Source organism: Spea bombifrons, chromosome 5, assembly GCF_027358695.1.
Source record: "Spea bombifrons isolate aSpeBom1 chromosome 5, aSpeBom1.2.pri, whole genome shotgun sequence".
In the NCBI taxonomy this organism is placed as follows: domain Eukaryota; kingdom Metazoa; phylum Chordata; class Amphibia; order Anura; family Pelobatidae; genus Spea; species Spea bombifrons.
Window position 1 is genome coordinate 55010272 of NC_071091.1, and position 25603 is coordinate 55035874.

A 25603-nucleotide genomic window follows, 5' to 3' on the forward strand; every position below is an offset into this window, starting at 1 on the left:
ATGAGTTGCTGAGCCATGTGGACGCTATAGGAAATGGGCGTGGCCAATCGGCAGTGTGACTGCAGGGAGGGACTGGGAGAAAAAAGGAGCAGGGCCAATCATCAGAGTGATTGCAGGGAGGGACTGTAAATAGTAACTGCTGTGAGTCACACTGAATGAAACGGATTATAAAACGAGGGGTATTTTTCAGAACATTTGCTGTGAAAAAACCCTTATTTATAATCGATAAAAATCGATTTTCATTATCCATTATTATCGATTTTATCGATTAGCTGTTGCAGCCCTAATATATATATATATATATATATATATATATATATATATATATATATATATATATATATATATATATATTAGCCCCTGCTGCCAATATATATATTTATATATATATATATATATATATATATATATATATATATATATATATATATTAGACCCTGTTGCCAATATATTTTATAGTGAAAAAATTGGACCCTACCCAAGCATTTCCTTGGGCCCCGCTCCCTGGCATGCAATTACTCCCTCCGCTACCACACCAAAAAAAAATATTTCCCACACTGACTGCAGATTAGGGGAAGACTGTGAGAGTCAGTGCAGTCTTCCCTCCTTCTGAATGCACCAGGACATAGAGATTTCCTCTCCCCACGTAATCATCCCCTTTGTCTCCTCATTCACTAAGCCATACCTCTCTTTTACTTACTCCCTGTAGTTCAGGTATAGATCAAATAACCAACACATGGAAACAGCACGTGCAACTGAATAAAACATAAAAACCCTGTAGTTGCAGGTGTACATAAATAATATATGAAAACATAGCATTGCAGGTATAGATTAACAGAAAACATAAACCCAGCATTGCAGCTATAGATGAACTGGAAATCACATGTAAACTCAGCACTGAAGGTATAGATCAAACAAACAACACATGGAAACAGCACTCCAGGTATTGATCAACTTAATAAGACATACAAACCCTGTATTTGCAGGAATACATAAATAATGTATGGAAACATAGGATTACAGATATAGATTAACAGAATAACACAAAAACCCAGCTTTGCAGGTATAGATCAATTGGAATTAACATAAAAACTCAGCATTTATGGTATAGATAAAACCCTCTAAATTACAGGCATAGATCACAGGTTGCACACCCCAAAAGCCAGCCTTGGCATTCACAGTGCCCACATAGAACCTGACCAGTACCCAAATTACACACACACAGGACGTGCCATCTTTGTCCCCAAACAGCCCAGAGTACGACATCTACCCCATCTCCCTCTTACCTATCTACCCCACCTCCCTCCATCCTCACTATCTAACCCCTCTCCCTCCCTTCTCCCTATCTAACCCCATTCTCACTCCCTTCTGCCCATATACCCATTCTCACTAACTACCCCTTCTCACTCCCTTCTCCCTATATATCCCCTCTCACCATCTCACTCCCATCTCCCTATTTACCCCCTCTCTCCCCATCTCACTATTTACCCTCTCCCCCCTTCTCACTATCTACCCTCTCCCCACTTTGAAGTTCACTTACCTTGTAGAAGTCCTGCGGTGGGAGTGTGAGGCCTCTGTCTCGCTGCTCTGCAGCGGTGCTTGCTGCTTCACTGCTGAGCGCCGGAATATGACGTCATATTCTGACACTCAGCATGTAATGCGGCACCGTGACCACGACAAAGGCCACTCGGAGGAGCGAGAGAGGCGCCAAACGGTTGCTGAAAACTTATTCCTGAGCAACCTTTCAGTGCCTCTCTCCTCCGCGTCTATCACGGCTGCAAAAAAAGACAGTGTTTCAATTGGGGGGGCCACACGGGGGCCCCCTGCCCATCCCCCCCCCGCCGACACCACTGCACATTTGACACCACACGTATACATGCTTGGCGGAAATGTTTTACTATTTTTTAAAAAAAATATACAAAAAAAATATTGCATCGATGTTTATACTAACTTATTTGTTTTCTTTTATATTACTTAATAAATAGAACATTAGATACTTTTTAGGCTGTACAGATATACAATGTGTCACTAGTACGTGTTTTTCCTTCTAACTTTTTCTACTTCATATTAGGTTCTCTTTGGATCGCCATACTGACCTTGACAGAATTTTTAATATACACTCAGGAAATGGATCAATTTATACTGCAAAACCTCTGGACCGTGAAATATCCCAGTGGCATAATCTTAGCATCATAGCTACGGAAATTAGTAAGTTATTTCATAATCATTGTTGTTTACTGCATTTTTCAATTCAGTAGCATCTATTGCTTTAATCACTGAAAACCTATACTGTGACCGTCTTATATTACAACCTCCTTTAAGCAAGCATGAAGAACCAAAGAAGGACTTTCTTTTCATTGGGAAAGGCTGGCCCGGAAACCAGGTTTTGACTCTTGGACTGCTTTTATTTTTAAGATTCTGGGCCACTGCCTGAAGCTTTATTGTATCTTTTCCTTGGATGTCCACATACCACCACCAGGGTATCAAGGAAGAAGTGATTTGCAAAGGGTTTTCTCTTTGACATAAGGGATTGAGTGTGAGTTTAATGGAGGGACAGAGTATGTGCAGTATGTATGTATAATATATGTATGTTAGTGTGAGAGTGTATGTATAAGTTTGTGTTCTAGCATCGATGTGTAAGTGTGAGCATTAATGTGTATTTGTAAGTGTGTGATACACATACATATTCATGCTATCACACACTTACACATACATATTCATGCTAAGTGTGTGATGGCATTAATGTACATTTGTAAGTATGTGTGAAGGACTATGTGTTAGCATGAGTGTTTAAGTATGTGTTGGTGAGCATGTATAAGTTCGATGTGAGAGCGTGTGTAAATATGTGTGCCAGTGCGTATGTCCATAAGGCCACATGGCTTTACCTGCCCCCTGGCCAGAAGGTGCGAGCCCTCCCCGGTCACCATCATTACATAATTAAGTAAAACACAGAGAGGCCTTATGATTATCCCCTAATAACATTGTGGCTGTGAAAAGACTGATTTGTGAGCTGCCATTTAGACCCCTTAATAAAAAAAATCAGGTGTATGATGGGTAAAATAATATTTCACTAACAAACTTTGAATCTACTTGCTCCTTGTGTTACAATTTAAAACCACTATAACAAAGAGTTGTGTCTTTGTTGTGTTGCTGTTAATGTATATCTTTACTGTATGTTTAAACTATAATCCTGCAATCTGGGAATTTTAATTTGGAACACAATTAGTTGTAACCTGAAAAAGGACACATTTATTTTTTTTCTTACATTTATCGTAGGGTTGCATTCCTCTCTTTTTCTATTCTGTATGCGAATAGTACAACAGCAGCCTTTTTTTATATGGCTCGGTTATGAACATAAAGCTAGGATTAAGGCTGATTAGCTGTTATTTAGTATTGTACCAGGGATAATTGGCACACCGTTGCCCGTTTATATTTCTTAAGTAAGAATAATAACCAAAGCTGTTGTAATAGCAAGTGATGATTTTGTTCAAACCCAATTTTCTCATTTAAAAAAGGAAATGTAATTAAACAGATACTGTGAATGTTCAGCAATGATTGTAATGTTCAAGAGTGTTCTTCCTATACTCTAATCAAGGAAGCATATTTCCTTGATTGCAAATTTAAAAATAGACAATACCAGAGCTAGAGACCGCGAAAGGTCTTCCCTGAAAATGTGCATAATATGTTATGCTTGCTTGCAGAGTATGAGCAGAAATATTAATGGCTTTATGGCGTCCAGTTTTAATCCAAGGGTTAGGTTGAGTTTAGTACATAGCTTCACTATAAAGCTACTATTTCATCTAAAGCAACATTGTTCCACATTCTATTGGGACAAATAATTTCAACTGACATGGCACCCTATATATTAGATTATTTTTATCCACTTTGACCATGTGCACAGTTTTCTTAGAGGTTTCCAAAAAGCTTTGAAGGATAAATAGGTTATAAAAGGCAATTCCATTGGAAATATTGGAGTATTTGGTATGCCAAATTTCCCTTAGTGGCTGGTATAACATTTATCTATGATAGGTGATCCTTATCATGCCTATAATTGCATATCATTTGAAGTGGTTGCGGCTAAGTAGAAGGTGTCCCAAGTTCATTTTTTTTTATATTTGCAAAGTCGCCATTATCATGTGACTCTGACCTTCTTCAGGCAGCGGCCAACCTTCTTAATCTATTGTAGAACTATGTTGACAGACCCCAGATATCTCCAAGGTTATTTCTTCATGCTATTAAATGCTACATAAGGTACATAGGAAATGGAAACTTCCCTAGTCTCTTCGGTATATTCACTGTGCATGCAAATTGGCAAAAAAACTCTAACTTACTCACAAAAAGTAACACTCAACTCACACACAGTTATAGTAAAGAGTTAGAAAAATGAATAAAACATAGGGGCATCCTTGCCCCCTACCCAGTGCGGTAAGGCACGTCAAAAAGTAAAATAAAAAAGTGATCTGTGAAGCTATGAATTCATCTAAAAAATAATATAAAATAAATTATCCTGATGCAAAAGAAAAACAATCCACCAAAAAAAAAATCAAAGTAATTCATCTTCTTTATTACCATTACCTTTTTGTTAAAGCAGCCTTATAACTTATGCAGTCAAATAAATATTCACATTCCAATAAATAAATATAGTATATATATAATGTTAGAAAGGCAAAATTGATTTTATATTCATAGTTCAATATTTTATGCGATTGCCTTTTCCATTCTAATTTACAGGGTATAAGAGAGGGCAACAAAATGTAAATAACTAAAAACTGAAAAATGCAAAATAATGGAACATTTCATGATAATGAAGAATTCACAGATGGTGTTTGATATGCTCATGAACTTGCATTGGAAGGTATATCACAATGGCACACACATGAAAGCAATTACTCAGCTTTTCTCATTTTCTTTAATTTATCCAGGAGAAATCTTGCCAGTGGCAGAGCAAATGTAGCCAATATCCAGTTTTCCCTAAAATGTTTTGTGGCAATTGTGTCTCTGTATGACTGGAATTCGGTGTATTCATTGGCGCACATAGGCCATAGGTGGGATTAAAATTAAATTCTTTATTTATAGTCTTTATGAATGCAAACATCTTCTAAACAAGTCCACACATGCTATTGAACTTGCTATATAGTGGTTATACTGTGACCCAGACTCACTCCGCCTTACCCTGCCTCTTTAGCATATATATTTTCACACACTGGCCCCCATGCATGCAATCAAATGAACAGAGCAAATGGAGGATGAGAACCCCTATTGCTGCTTACTTGTCTTTGTGTAATTTCTATATTACCTGCACTATACATCAGAAACATGGTGTTTCTTGTGTCGGGTGTTGCGGTGCAGCAGGGTTATTTGCAGAGATCCGGTCAGTTTACATTTCTGCAGTCTGATTAGTCATATCAGAGGGATATTCTGCAGTCAGTTGAAGTGGAAGCCGCATGGATCAGCACTTGTAAGGAAAAGTCAAGGCTCAGGGTTACTGTGTCAGGTTTCTCCAGCCTGCATCAGACCGCTGTGACATTTTATGGGGATGTCTCTGTATGAGTGCATGCTGCTTTACTTCTTCAGTGGCTAGATATCTGTGTATGTGAGCATATGCATATCTGTGCATGCGTGTATTATGCGTTTGTTTTTGTATGTATATGTATCAGTTTAGCGACACAAACAACGATAGAATATATATATTGCTATGACATATGTTAAAACAATGTTTTCTTTGGTAACTTTTATTTATTTCTGTGAGAACATACGTTTGTGAGACAGTGTCCCTGGGGGTCCTTCCTTGACCCCTTAAAATTTTTTTTCTAACCAGGAGTTTTGTTCAGCATGTTTACCAAATGCTTGTTAAACTATGATTGCAGAGGTGGCACATGTAGGCTTTTTCAGGGATATAGATAGTACAGGCAGGCTGCTTCAAGGCCAGAGGGGGCTCAGGCAGGCCATTTCAGGGGCAGGTGGCACAGGCAAGCTGCTTTAGGGATAGAGGTGGCACAGGCAGACTGCTGAAGAGGAGAGCCCCTTAGAAGAGTATTAGCCCAAGGCTTTGCGTGATATACTATCCACAATTAATTTTAGAATTTCTTACCAAGCTGTATGTGTGTCGTTTACAGTATACCGGCCCCTGAAGGGTTGATCCATATCCAAATGTGTTTGCTACAATTGATTTATTGGAAACATATCAATTGCTACCAACAGGTGATGTGAGCCACACTTGTGTATAGTTATGTGGGTCACCACAAATCAGTTTACCTTATTTAGGGTCATCACTTAATGTTGCGTTGGACTTGATTAACAGCTTGGTTGCTAATATCCCATGTGCACTATGGAATAACGCATGGTCAGTAGCATATCTGAATCTCTAGCCAGGCAGAAGGAAATGGCTTTGATGTTCAACTACAACCATTGCCAACAACCTTGTGTGACCTTTCTGAAAATCAGCATGAGAACCAAGTTTACAAACATGACCGAAATATGAGTCTTTGGTCACTTTGTGCGTAACAAGAGTGGGAAATGCCTTATTTTCACAAATGATATACCCAAATCTCAACAACAGTTATACACTTGACAAATAAGTCTTTCCCACCTTTTTTACCTTGTGCAAATAAGTCCTATATATATATATATATATATATATATATATATATATATATATATATATATATATATATATATAGGAAGCTTGTTTTGCTGTAAATCATAATAAAGGTGTTATGTTTGAACCTACAGTAAGCTTAGGTTACCCACACCCTTTACTTAATTTGTCTCTCTCTGTAGCATCCTGGTTTTGTTCTTGACTTTGCGTTTATTCACCCTCAGCCCATAAGCACCGTTTCCTCCTATGTTGTTATTCTTCATTGCTTAGTTTAGTCACAAAATGTTCTGGCTCGAACTGAAAAGATGTATTCTTATGCATGAATTTCATAACCATTAATAAACACTGGGCGAAATATTGTCCCTTTTTTATCAATTAGTCTCCCTACACAACTTTTTATTTTCTTCCCTTACACGCTGTATGTCATTTCTGTTACATCGACGGGTCTCGATTATATAAAAGAAAAATGCCCAAAATGAATAGTTGCATTTCTGAGTCGTTTTTTTTGCTCACATTTTGGCAAATCAAAATTATTGCAGATGTCAGGGCCAAGCTTCATGGCTCTGATGGGAATTTCAGGTCATTTCATATTTTTAAAGGACATTGCAGTAATCTATAAAACAGTTGCTTCAAATAAAAATCTTAAGTGATTAATGGCTCAGTACTGTTTACATCTCACTGATAATATTTGTATTATACCAGTGTTTTGGACACTTATTTTATTTCTGTAATACATATACAGTGTTTTAGATGAACAGGACCATTTCCAAATGCTAATAGAAACATTCAATTGATATTTAATGTGCATACCAATTAAACATAAGGAATATATATATATATATATATATATATAATGTATATATATATATATATATCTATCTAACGCATTCCTGCTTCAGGAGATATACTATACTATATGATTACATGATTAATTTGCACAAATCAAATAACTTTTTAATGTAATAACAATAATAATTGGAATAAGTAATATAACTTCAGTTTCTGCAAAACATCTGCATATTTACATCATGAAAGAACAAAATGCACTTGCAATTGATCACATTGTTGATAGTAAAATATACCTTTACAAGCACAGATTGCTCAGTGAAGTCAACCATCTGTCTCTGTGGAATAGCCAACTGGCAGAACAACTTACACAGGCAATAGGTCAAAAAAATAAAAATAAAACTGTGTGTGATTTATTTCCATATATTGTCATTTGGCATCTATTAAAATAGGAAAGAAAAAAAAAAAGAAACAATTAACAACCTGCATGATAAATTAGACAAATGTATCACAAGTAGTTAAATGGCAATTTTCCCACAAACTTTAATCAGAAAACATCATAGATATTTGAGCTCAGAACCATTAACTTTGCTAAAATGCATCACTGCTTTTTATCTCATTTTTTCCATCTAATTATTTATGATCGATTTATCTCCAGCAATTGAATCCAACTCGCGGTGTCTTACAGCATATCTCTATCTTGTCCAAACAATAAAATATAATCTACTGTTTCTGGAATATTAATTAGAACTATTTATTTAAAGAAACAATTTTCTCTATCTAAAATGTATCTACTGAATTCTTCCCAGGCAATCTGTGAAAGATACATATTTTGGAATAAAGTTTCATAATGCAAGTTAACCCCTTAAGGACAACGGGCGGTCGGTAAACCCATTAAAAACAATGCATTTTGAGCCCGTACTTTGTCATTAAGGGGGTATTAAAACAATTTTATAAGAGTGATAATAATTATTTTAGGGTCAACATACAGATCACATGACATGTTTAGTGCTCCACACCTTCTGTTTGCATCTTGGAATTGTGGTTGGGAATATCTGACTTTTCAGCATGGTCTTTAGATTTTTCTTAATCTCCTTTTAAAGTAAATTTATTGCGAAATTTATTTTAATTTGTAGAGCATGTGCCTTTACAAGAAGCCCATAAACTTAGCTTACATTTGTTTAACCGGGAATTGTTATTGAGATGGAGAAAATGAAGGAGCACTTTATAGACACCCCGGGATACTATGTCTGGAAAGGCTGGCATGAAATACACAAGACATTACTGAAGAAAATGCTTTATTGATGGTTTCTTTGTAATGCCTATGGCAATTATTAATCCCTTGCACTTTCTTGATTCACATTTATCTGTAAAGAACAGGACTGCTGCATAGCGTAAAGGGGTGAGGAACTTGTGACATGAATTGCTCGGCTTCTGTGTTTGCTACAAACACCATCAGAACATGAATACTGTCAGGAAGATATATGAGCAAAATTACATCGCATTAGTATGTATTCCAACGGTTGGTAGAATTTTAAAGTAAAAAAAAAATTATTATGGGTACCTACGTAATGGACAATTAAGCTAAACACTTGTGATCCCCATCTTCCTTTTGACATAATGACATAAAATCTCTAAAATATTTTATGGATAACTAATCAAAAGTCAAATTCGTGTTATTTTATGGTTCTCAATTTGTGCAAACATTTTCAGCGCGAAAAGAAACAAAACCGTTATTCCTGTAAAAACTTTATAAAACCTGAATAACATGGACAGGATTTACGCTGTGAATTAGTACAAGTGCAGTATATGTATAAACATTGCATAATAAGAAATACATGAATGTCCATGATCAATGAGAAAAAAAATCAAATATTCTCATTGTTATTTGTATTGATGAGATAGCAAAGATAAATGAATGCACTGCTGAAAATGATCAATATCACAGGGTAAGAAAGAAAGGTAGCGGATTTATTTATCATTGATTCATTGATACAACACAGTAGTCCTCAAAGAGGAAGTCTCATGGAAAAAAATATTTTATCCCCTGGAGTGCAGTATACGGTAACGTTGAATAGCATTGGGAAAAACAGTTTTTAGCTCATTTTGTTCCAATAACCTCTGCAGACCTGGAGGCTGCCATTGTGGTCAGTCATGTGACGTTTTGGGTGACTTTCCCTACTCAAACACAACACAGATATGATTATTTACTGCAATGCTAATAAAAGTTGTTGCTTCATAGTCATTCATTAGTCAAATTGTCTGTATTGGCGATTAAGACTAAGCCATTCTGTTTATCACAGGCAGTGAGATAATGTGGATTACGCTAAGGTATCAGTGACAGGACACAAACAATTGGCTAATTGTTATATTGTACAAAAACTGTAACTGTCAAAAACACGTTTGTAATCATATACTAACAATACAAATGACTGATGTACCCTTGGTGTCCAGGCCAGGCCCACCCAACCAATCTAACTACCCAATAATTAACGCAACACCAAATAGTGGAGTTGAAACGGCCACAGCCGATTTATTTATTTAGCCAAGCCATTGCCAACCTAACAGAGCAATGACACCCAAACTGAACAAAAAAACAACCCTAAATATAATAAATAATTAACATGAATAAATAACAAAAACTGAAAACACTCTTAACCTCACCAGGCTATTCAGGTACCACCAACACAGGGGAGGACATACCCGGATGCCCAGCCCCGAGGCTCCGAGCACCACCAGCAAATGCTCTCCCCAAAGCATACACACCCTAGATGCCTGGTAAGTTTCTGTTCCCGACTGTGACAAAATTACTGTGACTGTGACAACAGCACAAACAATAGGGAGGGAGGGAAAAACTACACGAGGTAGGGTGACACGAAATGCCCCTAGTCTAAACAATACCGTCAGGCCTGGCCCTACTCGGCATCCCAGTCAAGGCCCACTCAAGATGGTGGGAGTCTGCTATTAAAGGCAGCAAAATTAATAAGGGAGAAATGATTACAAGACATGTCTGTTTATAAAGTAAGGAGGGTGTAAAGAGCAATTACAATGCAATGTAGTAAAGGTGGTAAGCTAAAGTATACAGACCCCAGTTTAGGCTAGTTTAAAGTAGATATGTTTCAAATGGCAGAGAGATATATTCTTTAGTTTAACATTTTCAGTAAAAGAGAAACTAAGATCACACACATTAATAACTGAGTTCACGTGCATTCTTTGAAGTGTAAATAATTTGAATATTCTCCTGGAGCAGAATTACACATGTCCTGGCTGTTCAATAAAGGCAAAATGTCATGGATAAGGCATCCGTGGTACAGGGCCTCGGGAGTGCCAGCTCAAATGGTATTGATTTCCAGGCGCAAGGTGAAAATAGGTTAATGAATCTACAAAAGTGGTGTGTTATTAAGATGTTTGATATCAAGCATTTTCTTTCCATGTTAAGACTGGCATTTGCTGTTTTATGTTTCCACCTAACTTATGAATAGTGAATATTCACCGTTGTCCCTTTTAATATTAAATATTGTATATATATATTCCCAGGTATATTTACTCAAAGCATGTACATATTCATCAAAGCATGTAAAATAGGATATTATTGTGCCTAAGTATGCTCACCATAGTTCCTTGAAAAATTGTGAGACAATGTAGGGATATGCTGGACATCAGACATGTTTTATACACTTCACTTGGAATTAATATATTTCTTAAGAAAAGCTCATGTTTTGCATTTTATAAATGCTATATATATATATATATATATATATATATATATATATATATATATATATATATATACCGTATTTGCTCGATTATAAGACGAGGTTTTTTTCAGAGCAAATGCTCTGAAAAATACCCCTCGTCTTATAATCGGGGTCGTCTTCTAATCAGACCTCAAATAGAGGTCTGATTAGGAGACTAAGATCCAGATCCCCCGCACCGCTGCAGGGGACCTGGATCCTCCTGTCGTCGCCCCCCCCCCACACACACTTACCGGTGCTTCCGGAGGTGAAGTTGGCAGCGGGGGTTTGTATGCGTCCGTCGCAAATACCTTCCCCGACTGTCAGAGATCAGAGTTCCAGAGTTCCTGATCTCTGACAGCCGGGGAAGGTATTTGCGACGGACGCATACAAACCCCCGCTGCCAACTCCACCTCCTTCCGGCTGCCGCGGAATGAGACGTCAACCCGCTGCCCCGGCAATACAGCAGGAAATTGGAAGCACCGGTAAGTAAGTGTGTGTGTGTGTGTGTGTGTGTGTAGGGCATTTCTGGAATGCCTTACACCCCTATATGCCACTCTGGCACTTAGGGGGTTAAAAGGCATATTATGGGGCAGAGTGGCATATAGGGAGGTATAAGGCATTTCAGGAGGCAGAGTGGCGTTAAGGGGGCATTTAATAGTGCACTCTGCCTCCTGAAATGCCTTATACCTCCCTATATGCCACTCTGCCCCATAATATGCCTTTTAACCCCCTAAATGCCAGAGTGGCATATAGGGGTATAAGGCATTTCTGGAGGCAGAGTGCTCTATATAATGCCTTTTAACTCCCTTAATGCCACTCTGCCTCCTGGAATGCCTTATACCTCCCTATATGCCACTCTGCCCCATAATATGCATTTTAACCCCCTAAATGCCAGAATGGTATATAGGGGTATAAGGCATTTCTGGAGGCAGAGTGGCACATAGGGGGTCAAAAGGCATACCATGGGGCACAGTGGCATATAGAGGGTTAAAAGGCATATCATGGGCCACAGTGCCATATTGGTGTGGCAAGCCTGGGGGCAGATGTGCGTAACTGGGGGACAGGTTGGAAAATACAAGAAATAAAAACAAAAAAAAAATATTTTTCTCAATCATAGCTTTTATTAAAAAAAATAGTTTACATGAATTAACATTTACTGGTAAAACTTTTTTCCTTTAGGGTCGTCTTATATTCAGGCTTTTTCTTTTTTTCCTAAGTTAATATTCAGATTATGGGGGGTCGTCTTATAATCAGGGTCGTCTTATAATCGAGCAAATACGGTATATGACAACCTTTATAATGATAGGGCTGAGAAGAGTGGACTTCTGAACAGAATCTAATTATCATGCCATCTGTGTCAAAGTATGTCAAGTTTTGCCACATGTACAAGCCTCCCTGAGGTAAAATAGTCTGCTATGTTTATGCCGAATAAGTTATAAGCTATAATTATTTTAAAAGTGAGCTTAACCGAGCTTAAATCTGTGAAGGTTCTTTACTGTCAACTTTGCCTGGATCATTTTAGAATTGGTCACTGAAGTGCATGGATACCAAGTATTATACTTTTTTTTGCCAATGTAATATAATTGTTTTAATTGCTGCAAATAAATGTATTGCCTGTGTGTTACTTGTGTCATATAGTCAACAAAATCTTAATCATTTATTAAAACTAATTAGAGTGACTCATTTTTTTCCCTTCATTTTGGACATCCTAGTGTCCAAGCATCCAGATTACTTTCACAGGTTAAATGTTATCTTTCTGATACCTGACATCAATTAACATACTGTTGGTCTTCTGATATTTATATTTGAGGTCTGCAGATATAATCTATATCCATAGAGCAAAGAGTACGCATTATAATGTTCCGCATTATAATATGTAATATGTCTTTCACCTTATCTGCCTCCCTGCTATCTACATCTTATTAATTGTAAGACATGACTAAGGTTCTCCACACACAAGTATACAATGCAATGAGTGACATTCCCGCCTTGCATTCCAGTGAAGAATAAAAGACTGACACTAGATGACATTCCAGTTAAAAGACAGGCTGGTTTTTCCTGTGCTCTGTCAAGCAGAGAACGCAGTTCAATACTTTATGAAAAATATGTCTGCTATTGTATATATCAAGTCATCACATAAAAATAGAAGCATTAAGTAGGCTGTTGTCAATTTGCGAGCTCGGCGAGGAAAAATATCAAAATACCGAGATACGAGATCTAGGGAAAAGTATGCATTTTGTTGTGGAAGAATCAATCATATTGTAACAATCACTTGTTATTATTTTTTCTCCAGATAACCCCAAGCAAACTACACGGGCCACGGTATACATTTTAATCTTGGATGTCAACGACAATGCACCACAATTTGCAATGTTCTATGACACGTTTGTTTGTGAAAATGCAAGAGCCGGACAGGTATCTATGTGAATAATTAGAAATATGCTTTTAGAATTTCATTTGTATTATGCTTTATTCAAATGATACACACGTTGCGTGGTTTACACTTTATTAATAGTAAAACTGTTTATGGTCCTTAGGTACTTTTAGGTTCATTTCTGTTACCATTTATTAGGAAATTCCATTTATTTCCACCTACTTAGAGGTAAAACCTATCAAGGAGAAACAGTTTTTTAACAATGTCATGTTTAACAAACAACATCTCTTTATCCAATTATTATTAAAGGGGAAATTGTCTATTGGAGGAAAACATGGAAGCTGTATGAACTGAGTACAGACGTAGAGAAACCAAATGTTTGAGACACATATTATATATTACTAATTACCTTAATGGCTTCCACGCCCAAACTGACTCATGCATTGAATTGTTAGCATGATCGTAAATGCTAAAATCACAATTGTAGAAAATTCCCAAATCAATACATCTTTAGAAGACAGTGGACAACTTTTAGTACCAGTGAATGACAAATATTAAGTGTAGAAGAGCTGCTCTTTATGTTATGTCCACTAGACATCTTAACCTAACAGTAAGACACCTTTAAATATGCCTATCTCAAACTGAAATTGAAAGGGCATGTGGTCTGCATGTTCTTTCTTTTTCTCTGAGCTACCAACAATTCCTTATATTTGTTACCTAAGAACCTATGCTCAGTCATCAGTTCTCACAGGATAATGTAAGCCATGGATCTGATTCAGATAGTTACTTCTATCTAATTTTACACTCCCTGCACATTATTTCTTCCTATTATTTTATATGCCTGTCACCATGGATATATCCCTATATATCTTGATTCTTATTCTCTTGCTAGTATTTTATATACAAATCTTTATTTTCCTACTGTAACAAAGCCCTGTATCCTTCAGGTATCCAATCTCCTACAGAATCTGGCATAGACTTTTCACTGAAAGGGAGAATGGAGCATTGGCCCATCCTTCTCTCTAATTGGTCCATCCATTATTTTGTGTTCCTACTAGCTTCATCATTTGCATTTTACAAACATTGTTTATCCAGTCCATATCCTGGGTTTGCTTCTCTTCTATACATGCGAACACATTATCTTTCTTTTTCACTCCCAAGTATAAAATAAGACGAAACTTGCCAACTAATCAGATTCAAAGTACGGTAAATTAGTCATGGCCAACTCAACCAATCTTGCAGAAGAAGCTCTCTGGGTTCAGCCCTTCATAATGCATTCTGTAGGTGGCTTTATCAACTCCATCTAAACCATAAGAAGCTATGATTAATTCTCTCCTTTAAAATACATGTCCAGATTTGCATAGGCATGGTTTACTACACTGGAAAAGTTCATAATTCAAGTAAAGAGAAAAAATAATAGATCCATAGATCCATTATAAAGAGATGGTTTATAACTCATACAGATATGTAAATAACCACATTACTATTGTTTGGTCCTCATTAAATGATTTGTTATGACTGTGTGTATTTCAGTTTTGACTTCCAATCTATTTTTCTTTTGCAAGGAAATTACCCTTGGTATTTATAAAATATTCTGAATTAATTTATATATATGTGTAACAAAAAAAGGAAGATGCATGGTAAGATTTGTTTTTTTTTTAATCGTAATAACATGCTTTTTAATAAGCATTTTATAATTGGAAAACATTTTGGCATGGCATTTCATTATTACAGTGATAGATTGCTTTCTATCATAGTGAAAATGTCATGTAAGCCTCTTAAATCTTGAAACCTATTTGTCACAAAGTTGCAGTATCTTAAAATGGAAAGGAAATGTATTTTTTTTTCAAACCAATGTATATGTTTGTATTCTTACAGGAACAGAACAAATTGTGGAAAGTATTTTATTTAAAGTTTAGGTTAACACTGTTGATTTGTTCACTGGTTTGGAAAGAGGGTTATTGATGCATGCAAGAAATCCAACAATACTGGACCATTAAATGCACTATAAATTTAATAGTAGCCACCTGGTGACCTAAAGACACTAACAGACACATCTAAAAGGTCAAAAGACTGTGCAATATTTGCGTGCTATAAAACACATAGCTAGTTAACAATCCTCAGAAACAAATGAACTATTTAATTGCCTAAAGTTTTATTATTATCTTAAATAATATCTTTATTTATGTCTCCCACTCAGTTAAGGTAAATAATGGTCATATATGGGTATCAGTTTCAGCAGCATACTATATTTGCTTTTTTTTTATAATAATTATTATAGTATTTTCCATTATTGTAACGGAAATATAATGTTAACATCTACGAACATGGGTTCGTAAAAATAAATCTAGAATTGTACTTTTTGTCTGAGTGTAGATATCTTCGATAAATAGGTGGATTGATACATATCCAGGAAAAGTGCATGTTATAAATGCAATCATTTTCTAAATCCCAAATAGGCAGAGTTCCTAATACAAATTAAAGATCAAAAGCATAGACATGCAAATATGGAAGCAAGGCTTGTCAAGGTGCGAGTGGCATTGCATAGGCCAATGTTCTATCTATGTCCAGCTGTTCTTATTGCAATCTAGAATTTCACAGAGAATAAGAACCATACGGACCATCTAGCCTTCCCATTTTTCCTTCTGTAAACACTGAAATTGAAAGATAGCATTTGAAGGCTGATAACATTCAACCCATCTAGTTTCATTCTTGTTAGAGCTCATCACTATAGGCTAGAAACATATCTGTCCCATTCAAATAAATCTGAAAATGGCAGTTACCCAAAGAGTTGGTGCCTTTCAGAGATGTTAGACATGATCCTATTCACGTTATTGCTTTTCTAGTTACTCAACTTGTTTTTAATCAATTTGCCAAAGGGGGTAAGCATTTCTAAATCACTTAATCTTACCAGTTCTAGCTGTTTATGTTGCTTGGTCTTTAGGTAGGGCAATTGGTTTAGTATCGAGGCAAATCAAGAAAGTGATAGGTAATGAGAAAGTGATTAAGTTAACGCAGTGTAAAACATGACCTCATTTATTATAATTGACCTTGAAATGCAGTTTACTGAGGGGTTTAGGGTAGTTAATAGGAAATTGATTCACTTTAGGTTTAGTTACAGCTGATTAAGGCACATAATTAGATTAAGGTCTATTGATACAGAAAATACAGTCAAGTAAAGAACAGCCAAATATATGAGGTAGCAAAGCAGTTAGATATTGCCTATCTGTATTCTGTCTTATTTTTCAGGTATCACAAATCACAAAAACAATCACAAGAATGTCAGTGTTTATTTTAACAGCATCTTACTGTAGACATTTGAGAAATAATCTTCAAAGGACGAAAGTCAACTAGTCCTTCTCCTTTTTTTACATGTGTCTTCTTAAGACCCATAATAACGTATAATCTAAATAAAATGGTTAACTACGCATTTGGTTCTGCTCTAGCAAAGTAGTTTCTAAAAGTGATTTATTATCTGTTCTTATACCATATGTCATTGTCATAATGGAAAGAAGGCTGGGGACCGAATGAGAATGTCTACATTAACCCCTTCACTCCCGATGCTTTTTAGTACATAAATGACCATAGTTTTTTGACATTTCTACCATATGTGGGTCCAATTAAGATTCCTCTTTTCTGTGTTTGAGGTACCCACACAAATGATGCATCCTTTTTTCACACAAAAATAGAGCTTTCATTTGAAACAATAGAATCATGCAAGAGTGTTAATATAAAAAAAAAACTATAAAACACGTAAACAAATATTTATTCTACGTGGTAGGTGCCACTGATGAACCAATTTATGTTTGGCAACAACCCCTGATTACAGACGTACCCCACATACATATTTTTCTATGTTCTAGAGGGCCACATACATCCCTTACATAGTACCATGTAAGATAGCATTTTTAATACTTCTGGCTTAGGGAGTTTGGGGGTATTGAACAGTGGGGGTTTTCCTTTTATATGTAGTGCTAGGGCAATGGAGATTTAAGGCCTTTTTTAATTCATTATTATTACTTTTTATTTTATTTTTTGCAATATGGAAAGGCATCCTTTTAGGAATGTTATGTATGCCAGTGATGTCATTTTTTAAATTTCTCGTTTTCATTTATATTCTGCTTTTTTACTTTTTCCCTTTGTGAGAAGAGGGAGAAATATCTCTTCCCTCTGAGACCCCCCCCCCACCAGTTAGCAGCATGCAAGGTTCCATTGAGTTGCATTACCGGTTGCATTGCTGATCAGCAGCGACATCCATCGGAAGGTGAATCAGGCATTCATTATGTAATGGTGTACCGGAGCTCGCCATTACAAGTGATCAGGAAGCTGACTGCTGCTGGCAGGATAGAGTCCAGAAGTCAAAAGGCAGGACGTACCGGTATGTCCTAATAGGCTTTTATGCACAGTTTTTTCAGATGTACCGGTACATCCATATGGGAGTGAAGGGGATAAAGACAAAAATCCCAGGCTTCAAGTAATAGAATCTAGGCCTTGAATGAGCATTAAAAGCCACATGAAAGGTGCTGGCAAGGATTTTTTTTGCTTTAAGTGCATGCTCATCTTTTTTTTAGGTGGAACATCATTCTAATTGACGGCATGACAGCTAAATAATTGGATTTAAAGTATTGCTTTCTGAAGAACTGTTAGTAGCAGAAGGTTGAGGTTAACCTCAAACATGACAAGATCTACTTGAACAGCTAATCAGCTGTTTTGTATAGCAGTAAATCTATGTTTAGAGACAATTGTTTTCCTTTTTTAATTTACTCTCATATAAAATATAAACATTAACACAATTTTGTGACTATTTTGTTAATTTCTGCTAATTTCTGCCAATTTTAGATTCTGCACACTCTTTAGCTTTGAGTCACATTAGTTTCATCAAAACATAGAATTTATTTTGATAGATAATACAGAGCTCAGTGGCTCTGTTCAAGAGAATTAGAGCCAAACTTATAGTAAATGCTTGACCTGCAAAGTGTTTTTATATGATTATTAGTGAATGAACTGTGAATATTTACTCTTTGATGTAATTACCCAGAGATACTATTTATTATTTAGCAAAAATAGTTAGAAAAAGAATGTTTAGGTTTTACTACTTTAAACATCTGAAATCCATTTTTTCTGTGGTTGGGATTGACAAAATTTATTTTTTAAAAGTTACTTCTTCTTTTCAACTGGAATTCAAATGATCTGGAAGTAGTTTGGCATTGGTCAGAAAAAAGTACAAGAGCCAAATGTAAAAACCCAGTAAAGTAGACATTTAGATTGAGATCATAACTCTTCTTACCATTCTACGCTGTCTATTTTCTTTTACAGTTAATACAGACAATAAGCGCTGTGGACAAGGATGAACCTCCTGGTGGGCAGAAGTTTTTCTTTAGCTTGGCATCTGTTAATCCAAATTTCACTGTTCAAGATAATGAAGGTTGGTACAAATATCTACAAAATATATAAGGACAAATATGCATATTCCATTCAGCTATAAGAATTATACATATCCTGGATGATGCGTAAAAAAAATCATCACATATATCAATGATATGCAATATCTACATATAAAATCAAATATGTAATATTGAGCGCTTCTATAATTTTATGTGGACTCTTTCTGTCATATCTATGAAAATATATGAATTCATTTATTTATTTAGTTTGTGTTTATTTTATCTTTTAGATAATACTGCCCGGATCTTGACAAGGCGAAATGGTTTTAGCAGGCATGAAATAAACACATATCTTCTTCCAGTAGTCATTTCCGACAATGACTACCCCATCCAAAGCAGCACTGGGACATTGACTATCAGAGTCTGTGCTTGTGACATTCAAGGCAACATGCAGTCCTGTAATGCTGAAGCCTTGCTTCTACCTGCTGGTCTCAGTACTGGTGCTTTAATTGCAATTCTTCTCTGCATCATCATACTGCTTCGTAAGTATAATTATTTCATATTTGTTACGATTAACAGAATTTTTTTGTAATTTGTTCATCTTTTTGCTCAATCATGATTCTTTTGTATAATATATTCACACAATTTTGTTTGGTATACTCACAGAATGTGTTTCAACAACCAATAGGCCTTTCCCTTCGCCAAGTGTGAATAATATGTCAAATATTATTGTGGTCTTGGATCCATGTGGTAAGACCTCTCTTTAGGCCAGTTCTCATACAGTGGTGGGATCATTTGTTTGGTGCATGGCAAGTGTTCTTTATTTTTTTGTAATCTATTTGTTAACGGCGAATTTATGTTTTATACTGCGTCATTGGCTCTCTGCCTGTTCCTTAACGCAGTGCAGATTTATTTTAAGCAATTAATTAACTTAAGTCTATTAGAAAACCACTATACTTGATTTGTTTGTGAACGTATATTTAAAATTCCACTCACGGTCATTTAATCACATAATTACACTAATGAGGGTTTTGCTGTTTTATGGGTGTGCCTTTGGCCCTTTTTTTTTATTAGGTTACACACATTTGTGAAGGAACGTTTCACCTTTGTAAACAAAGCTCAAGGGCACTAGAGCTATCACCTCTAAATTATCAGCAGAATCCCCCTTTGCATTTGCTTCTTTCTTCTTGCATCCCCAGCTTCTTGGCTAGCATCATGAGATGTATTCAGCCAAACACAACACCTGTTTGCCATTGCATATGCGCGCAATACTCACCACCAGCCTGCTCCACTGGCTCAAGTGAGGGTTCCAGGGAGTCTAATAAGACACCCCAAGCACATGCGCGAAAAAAATCAGTGAGGGTGCTTTCCTGCAACTGCTTTCGGACAAAAGTGTTGTTAAAAAAGGACCACTAAGCGGGTGATATACTGCAGCTCTGTATCTGCAGCTCCAACTTGCCTAACTTGCCTGTTATACGGTGCACTGGAATATCAGACAATTATTTTATGATAGGGATAATTATCTTGACTTTAGTGCCTCATCAAGCAAGTACATTTATTTTGACAAATTAGATATTTAATTGAAAAATAAGAATCAGCAATATTCATGTATTATAATTTTTTTTTTCACGATATTTTTGCTTATCTAAAATTGCAGACGAGTATTAAAATAAAATTGGAATATTTAGCTTTTGTCTTTTTTTCCCCCCAAGTATATGAAATCCAGAATGCATTGTTACAAAGCTGTTAATAAGAATATATAGTATATGTTGATATGTATGTACCTGATTTTTTACAAAAATATATTATATATACAGTATAAATGCTCTTCTGTAACAAAAAGAAAATGGAAATTAAAAGCAGAATTGCAACTCTTGTCAAATAAATTTCCTTAAACACACACACCTCTTTCTTTCCATATGTTTATATATATATATATATATATATATATATATATATATATATATACTTGGAATTCTATCAGATGCACGCATATACACTCATGCAAATATAATATGTGTCAGCTATATTAATTATGTTTTTATTCAGTTATAGTGGTACTGTTTGCGGCTTTGAAGAGACAGAGAAAAAAAGAGCCCTTGGTCTTGTCAAAAGAGGACATCAGAGACAACATTGTCAGTTACAATGATGAAGGAGGTGGAGAAGAAGACACTCAAGCTTTTGATATCGGGACACTAAGAAACCCTGGCGCAGCTGACGATAAAAAACATCGAAGAGATATCATTCCTGAAAGTCTACTGTTACCACGGAGAACTGCTGCTGTCCCAGACAATACTGATGTTCGTGATTTCATTAACCAAAGGTTAAAAGAGCATGATAATGATCCCACAGCACCGCCATATGATTCCCTTGCAACTTATGCATATGAAGGCAATGATTCAATAGCTGAATCCTTAAGTTCTTTAGAATCGAGTACAACAGAAGGGGACCAAAACTACGAATACCTCAAAGAATGGGGTCCACGGTTCAACAAACTAGCTGAGATGTATGGAAGTGGGGAGAGTGATAAAGATTCCTAACTTGGACAATAAATGATCACTCCTTTTTTTCATTTATCTTATTTTTATTTCAAGCTAAGTGAAAATACATTTGCGGGCACTTGGAAAATGATTAACATTTTAAAATACCTTTTTCTGGCACTCAGCACAGTGTTAAAATAATAACAATAATACATTAAAAAAAAACTTTTTAGAGCATTTGTTTCTTTCATCGGTTTTTATTCTCTGTAGAATATCACCTTCTAGTATAAGACATACGTTTATCACAGACCATGGCGGTAAATCCATGGAGTTTATGTTGTTTATCAAAAGAATGTTCATTTGGAAAACTTGAACAGAAGAATACTTCCTCATGCAAATTCATGCACACAGCTTCTTTGGAGTACACGGGCTGCTTTTCCAATTGCAGCATATTGGTTTGTTTTTTAGATGGAACAAAGAATAAAATCCTGAAGCGTTATGTACATTAACATTTATTGAAAATGTACAAGTGATGTTAGTGTGATGCAGCTGGTGAAGATATATGTTAGTAGAACATCATTTCATCGAATAGTATCTTGCCAATGTTTTATATTTATATTTTTGTATTTATTTTTAAGAAATAAACCCGTTTTTACAACTTGCTTAATGCCTAACTGATTTAGATCTTATAAGCTTGTATACTGGGGAAATAAAAGTACTAAAAGCGATAACGTGTCTCAGCTGGTAAAATCCAGTGTTTACAATGCCCTAAGTCTATACAAATAATAAAAAGAAACACATTATTGTGCTTATGAAAGCTGTTGTTAATACAAAACATAGCAGAAATACGACATGCTATAATACCCTAGTAACCCCTGCTGATGAGTCCTCAGTCAATACTTTATCATACCCTGTCCAGGAGGGGGAGAAGGAGATATGTGCACTTTTTGGCTCATATTCATGTGTCTTTTGCCTTATGGCATCCTGTTACATGATGTCATATACTTGCGTTAACTCAACGTGTCAGGCTAAAATTATATGTGCCGTACTGTCTATAGCTACCACCGCAGACACTAGGTGCAGAAATCACAGCTGGTGCAGAGCTGGCTAGACTTGGAGTTGTGTTGCAACACAATTTATGTAGTCAAAACAGGCAGGTAAAATGCCCTGTAAAACAATACTTTCCTTGGACTTCTGTCTCTCAGATGCTGTTTGCGTTATGAATGCAAAACTTGCATTTTTAAGACTCTGCATTTTTTCATTACAAAGTCTGCAGTGTGCAAATGAAAAGCACAGTAATGACATATATATGTGTGTGTATTATTGGTTATAACTTTTTCAAAACGTTTTATCACAAAAGCCAAAAATGTGGCCCGTTCTAAAATGTATGATATTTTACACCAGGGAAAACATTAAATATAACTTTATGTTTACAATTTTCCTTTGAATGATCTTCTACTGGCAAAGTAAGCTTATATTAAACTAATCTTAATTCTGCGTTTTAGTGTGAAATATAGTATACATAAATAATTGCCCTTTGGACCTTCAATTAATTTATTTTCCCTTTTTTCTCATAATTATCTACTGGCAGCTTAAACATTTGTATATGTTATGTTTGTTTGAACAAAAAAACAATATCAACAATATTCTAAAACTTTTCTTGTGATGTCCACTTTTGGTATTTGGTATTTTATCACCTAATGAATAATAACCCCAAATTAAAATAAAAAGAACAAACGTTGAAAGTGAAATAAATGCTTTAGAAATTTTATCCTTTTTCTTTTTGTAATTTGCTGCATGATGATATGTTTTGTTTACTTGTTTTAGGGATTAGTGGATGTCCTATTAATTTTATTAGAAATTGCATTGGGTCACGCACAGTGAGGTTGGAGACACTGATGCAGGTAGAACACAGGGAGCAAACAGGTTCAAGGTCAAGGTCAAGCTGAGGTCGGGGTACCAGAGGTCAGAATAAACGATAAGCAAGCTGGGGTCAGGAATCCAGAGGTCAGAATAACAAGAACAAGCCAAGGTCAAACAGTAAAAATGAAAACCAAAACGCGCACTGAGGAGTGGCACTATGAAACATAGGCACGGCCATCAGAGGGCAAGGTCTTAGTGTCCATTGAAGGTTTATAAAGGGATGGGAAGTCACTAAGCACCAATTGGAGGTTTTAGCGCCAAAATCGGAAAAGTCTGACGTCACTTCCCGCTTGGTGGAGTGCGGCAGCCATCTTGAGTGTGGCAAGACCGTAACCTAAGTATAGGTACCTGCAGTACTGGGTCTTACCACCAGAGGTGGATGGAGGTCTTCCTCTCCTCCGCGGGGGCTGCTGCGGCTGCAAGCTGATGGAGGGGTGTCTCCCTCTTCTCCGCGGTGGTGGCTGAGGCTGCCGGCTTGCGGAGGGGGGGTCTCCCTCTCCTCTGTGGTGGTGGCAGAGGCTGCTGGCTGACGAAGAGGGTCTCCCTCTCCTCCGTGGTGGTGGCGGAGGCTGCCGACTGGCGGAGGGGGGGCTCTCCCTCTCCTCCATGGCGACAGCTGAGGCTGCTGACTGTCGGCGGCTGGTGATCCAGGTAGGTGACATATTGCTTGCATTTTCCCCCAGAGTACCATAATAATGCATAATTTCAGTACACAGTTGAATGGGATGTTTATTTTATTTAATTCAAGAATATTAATTTCCCAAATATTAGACTGTATGAGAACCACACCAGATATTGAAAGCATACTAAGTACCTTACAGATGGATATTAGATTTTTGGATACTTATGTAAGTGAAACTCTTTTTTCTATATAAAAATACAAAAATGTATTCTGCTAACATACCCTAATCTCCAATGTCCAAATATTGTTGTTTTCCGAACAAAAGGAAAGTTGCAGGCATTCGGTTATCTAGATGAGTTGTATTAAAGCTATAAATATGTGCAAACAGGGAAAAGAAAAAATGTCGGTGTGCTAAGCTAGTCACAGGCTCAAATAATACAAATGTATAATACGAGGCCTACCAAACAGGTGTAAGCATGCTGCAAAAACAGTGTATTGGCTGTACAATGTATACAAAAACAAAAACTGTCTGCGCTTCTTACCCTAATAAAGTTGGCAACAAATATATAAACATAATATAAATGAGAGGTTTTGGTTATATGAATTGGCCAAAGCATAGTTAAGCTCACCCGCCACGTCAAGGCACACTCTCAATAGGGTGAGAACCTACTCTCACCTCCTACATGGTGGGCACACAAAGCAGTTTATACTGCTACCAAAACCTTATTAATGTGTTGGGGGAGGTGCAATTAAACCTCCCCCCTATTAACCCCTGGACAGCAAGCTGCAACCAGACTGATGAGGAGCCATGTTGACGTGGCGGGTGAGCTTAACTATGCTTTGGCCAATTCATATAACCAAAACCTCTCATTTATATTATGTTTATATATTTGTTGCCAACTTTATTAGGGTAAGAAGCGCAGACAGTTTTTTTTTTTTTAAACTATAAATGCTTATTTGAATGCGTGTCAAAAATAGATATATATGCACTTCACTGCTTGTTTTTTTATTGATAAACCTCCAATAATTGGAAATGGTTGGTGCCACACTATCAAGATATAACAATATCTGTTAGTACTTAACACATATGTAGCTAATTGCTTTTGTTTTTATTTTGTCCTTATACTATACTGCTTTAGGCAATATGGTTAATCTGCTAAACATGCAAAAAGTAATTAAAGCAAGGATATTTACAATTTATTATTAGTGTTCCAAAATACATAACTGAGAACAGATCAATGCTCATTTACATAATACTGACCTTTTTGCTAGAAGGGTAATGATTTGATTAAGTCTAAATGCTTAAACAGGATATTTGATGCAGAATAAAATGATAATGGAAAGTCTAAACAGAAAAAAAGGCACAAGACGTGAGTGATAAGATATTGTATGTAACAGAGATTTGATATTAGAAAGCACAGCAAGGAAAATTGTAATTGTGGCACGAATAAAAAGGAGTATTAAGAATAGCACACAAAAAGCAATCAGGACGAATACAGTTTTGAGTAAATGTAATTAACACAAATGAAAAACAAACTAGGCCACTGGTAATTGCCTAACTGCATACTGTTTTGGACTATGTTAAATAGATTTTAATTTTCTCCAATATATTTTTAAATATTGATTTCCTATCGAGGCAGACAAATGTCAGGTGGGGCTCAGGAGCAACCATGTTACAAGGTACATTTCTATAACATAA

The 25603-nt window shown here is 36.2% G+C and overlaps 1 protein-coding gene across 1 annotated transcript in view; it reads left to right on the forward strand.

Annotated features, from left to right (window-relative positions):
• The window catches only part of LOC128497297 (cadherin-10-like), a 69566-nt gene extending 47545 nt beyond the window's left edge, over positions 1-22021 (forward strand). The window contains exons 7-11 of the mRNA XM_053467283.1: positions 2072-2208; positions 13415-13536; positions 18812-18920; positions 19170-19421; positions 20929-22021. Of these exons, the coding sequence (XP_053323258.1) occupies positions 2072-2208; positions 13415-13536; positions 18812-18920; positions 19170-19421; positions 20929-21419 (1111 nt within the window). The 3' untranslated portion in view covers positions 21420-22021. The remainder of the gene's footprint in view (positions 1-2071; positions 2209-13414; positions 13537-18811; positions 18921-19169; positions 19422-20928) is intronic.
• Positions 22022-25603: the final 3582 nt, after the last annotated feature.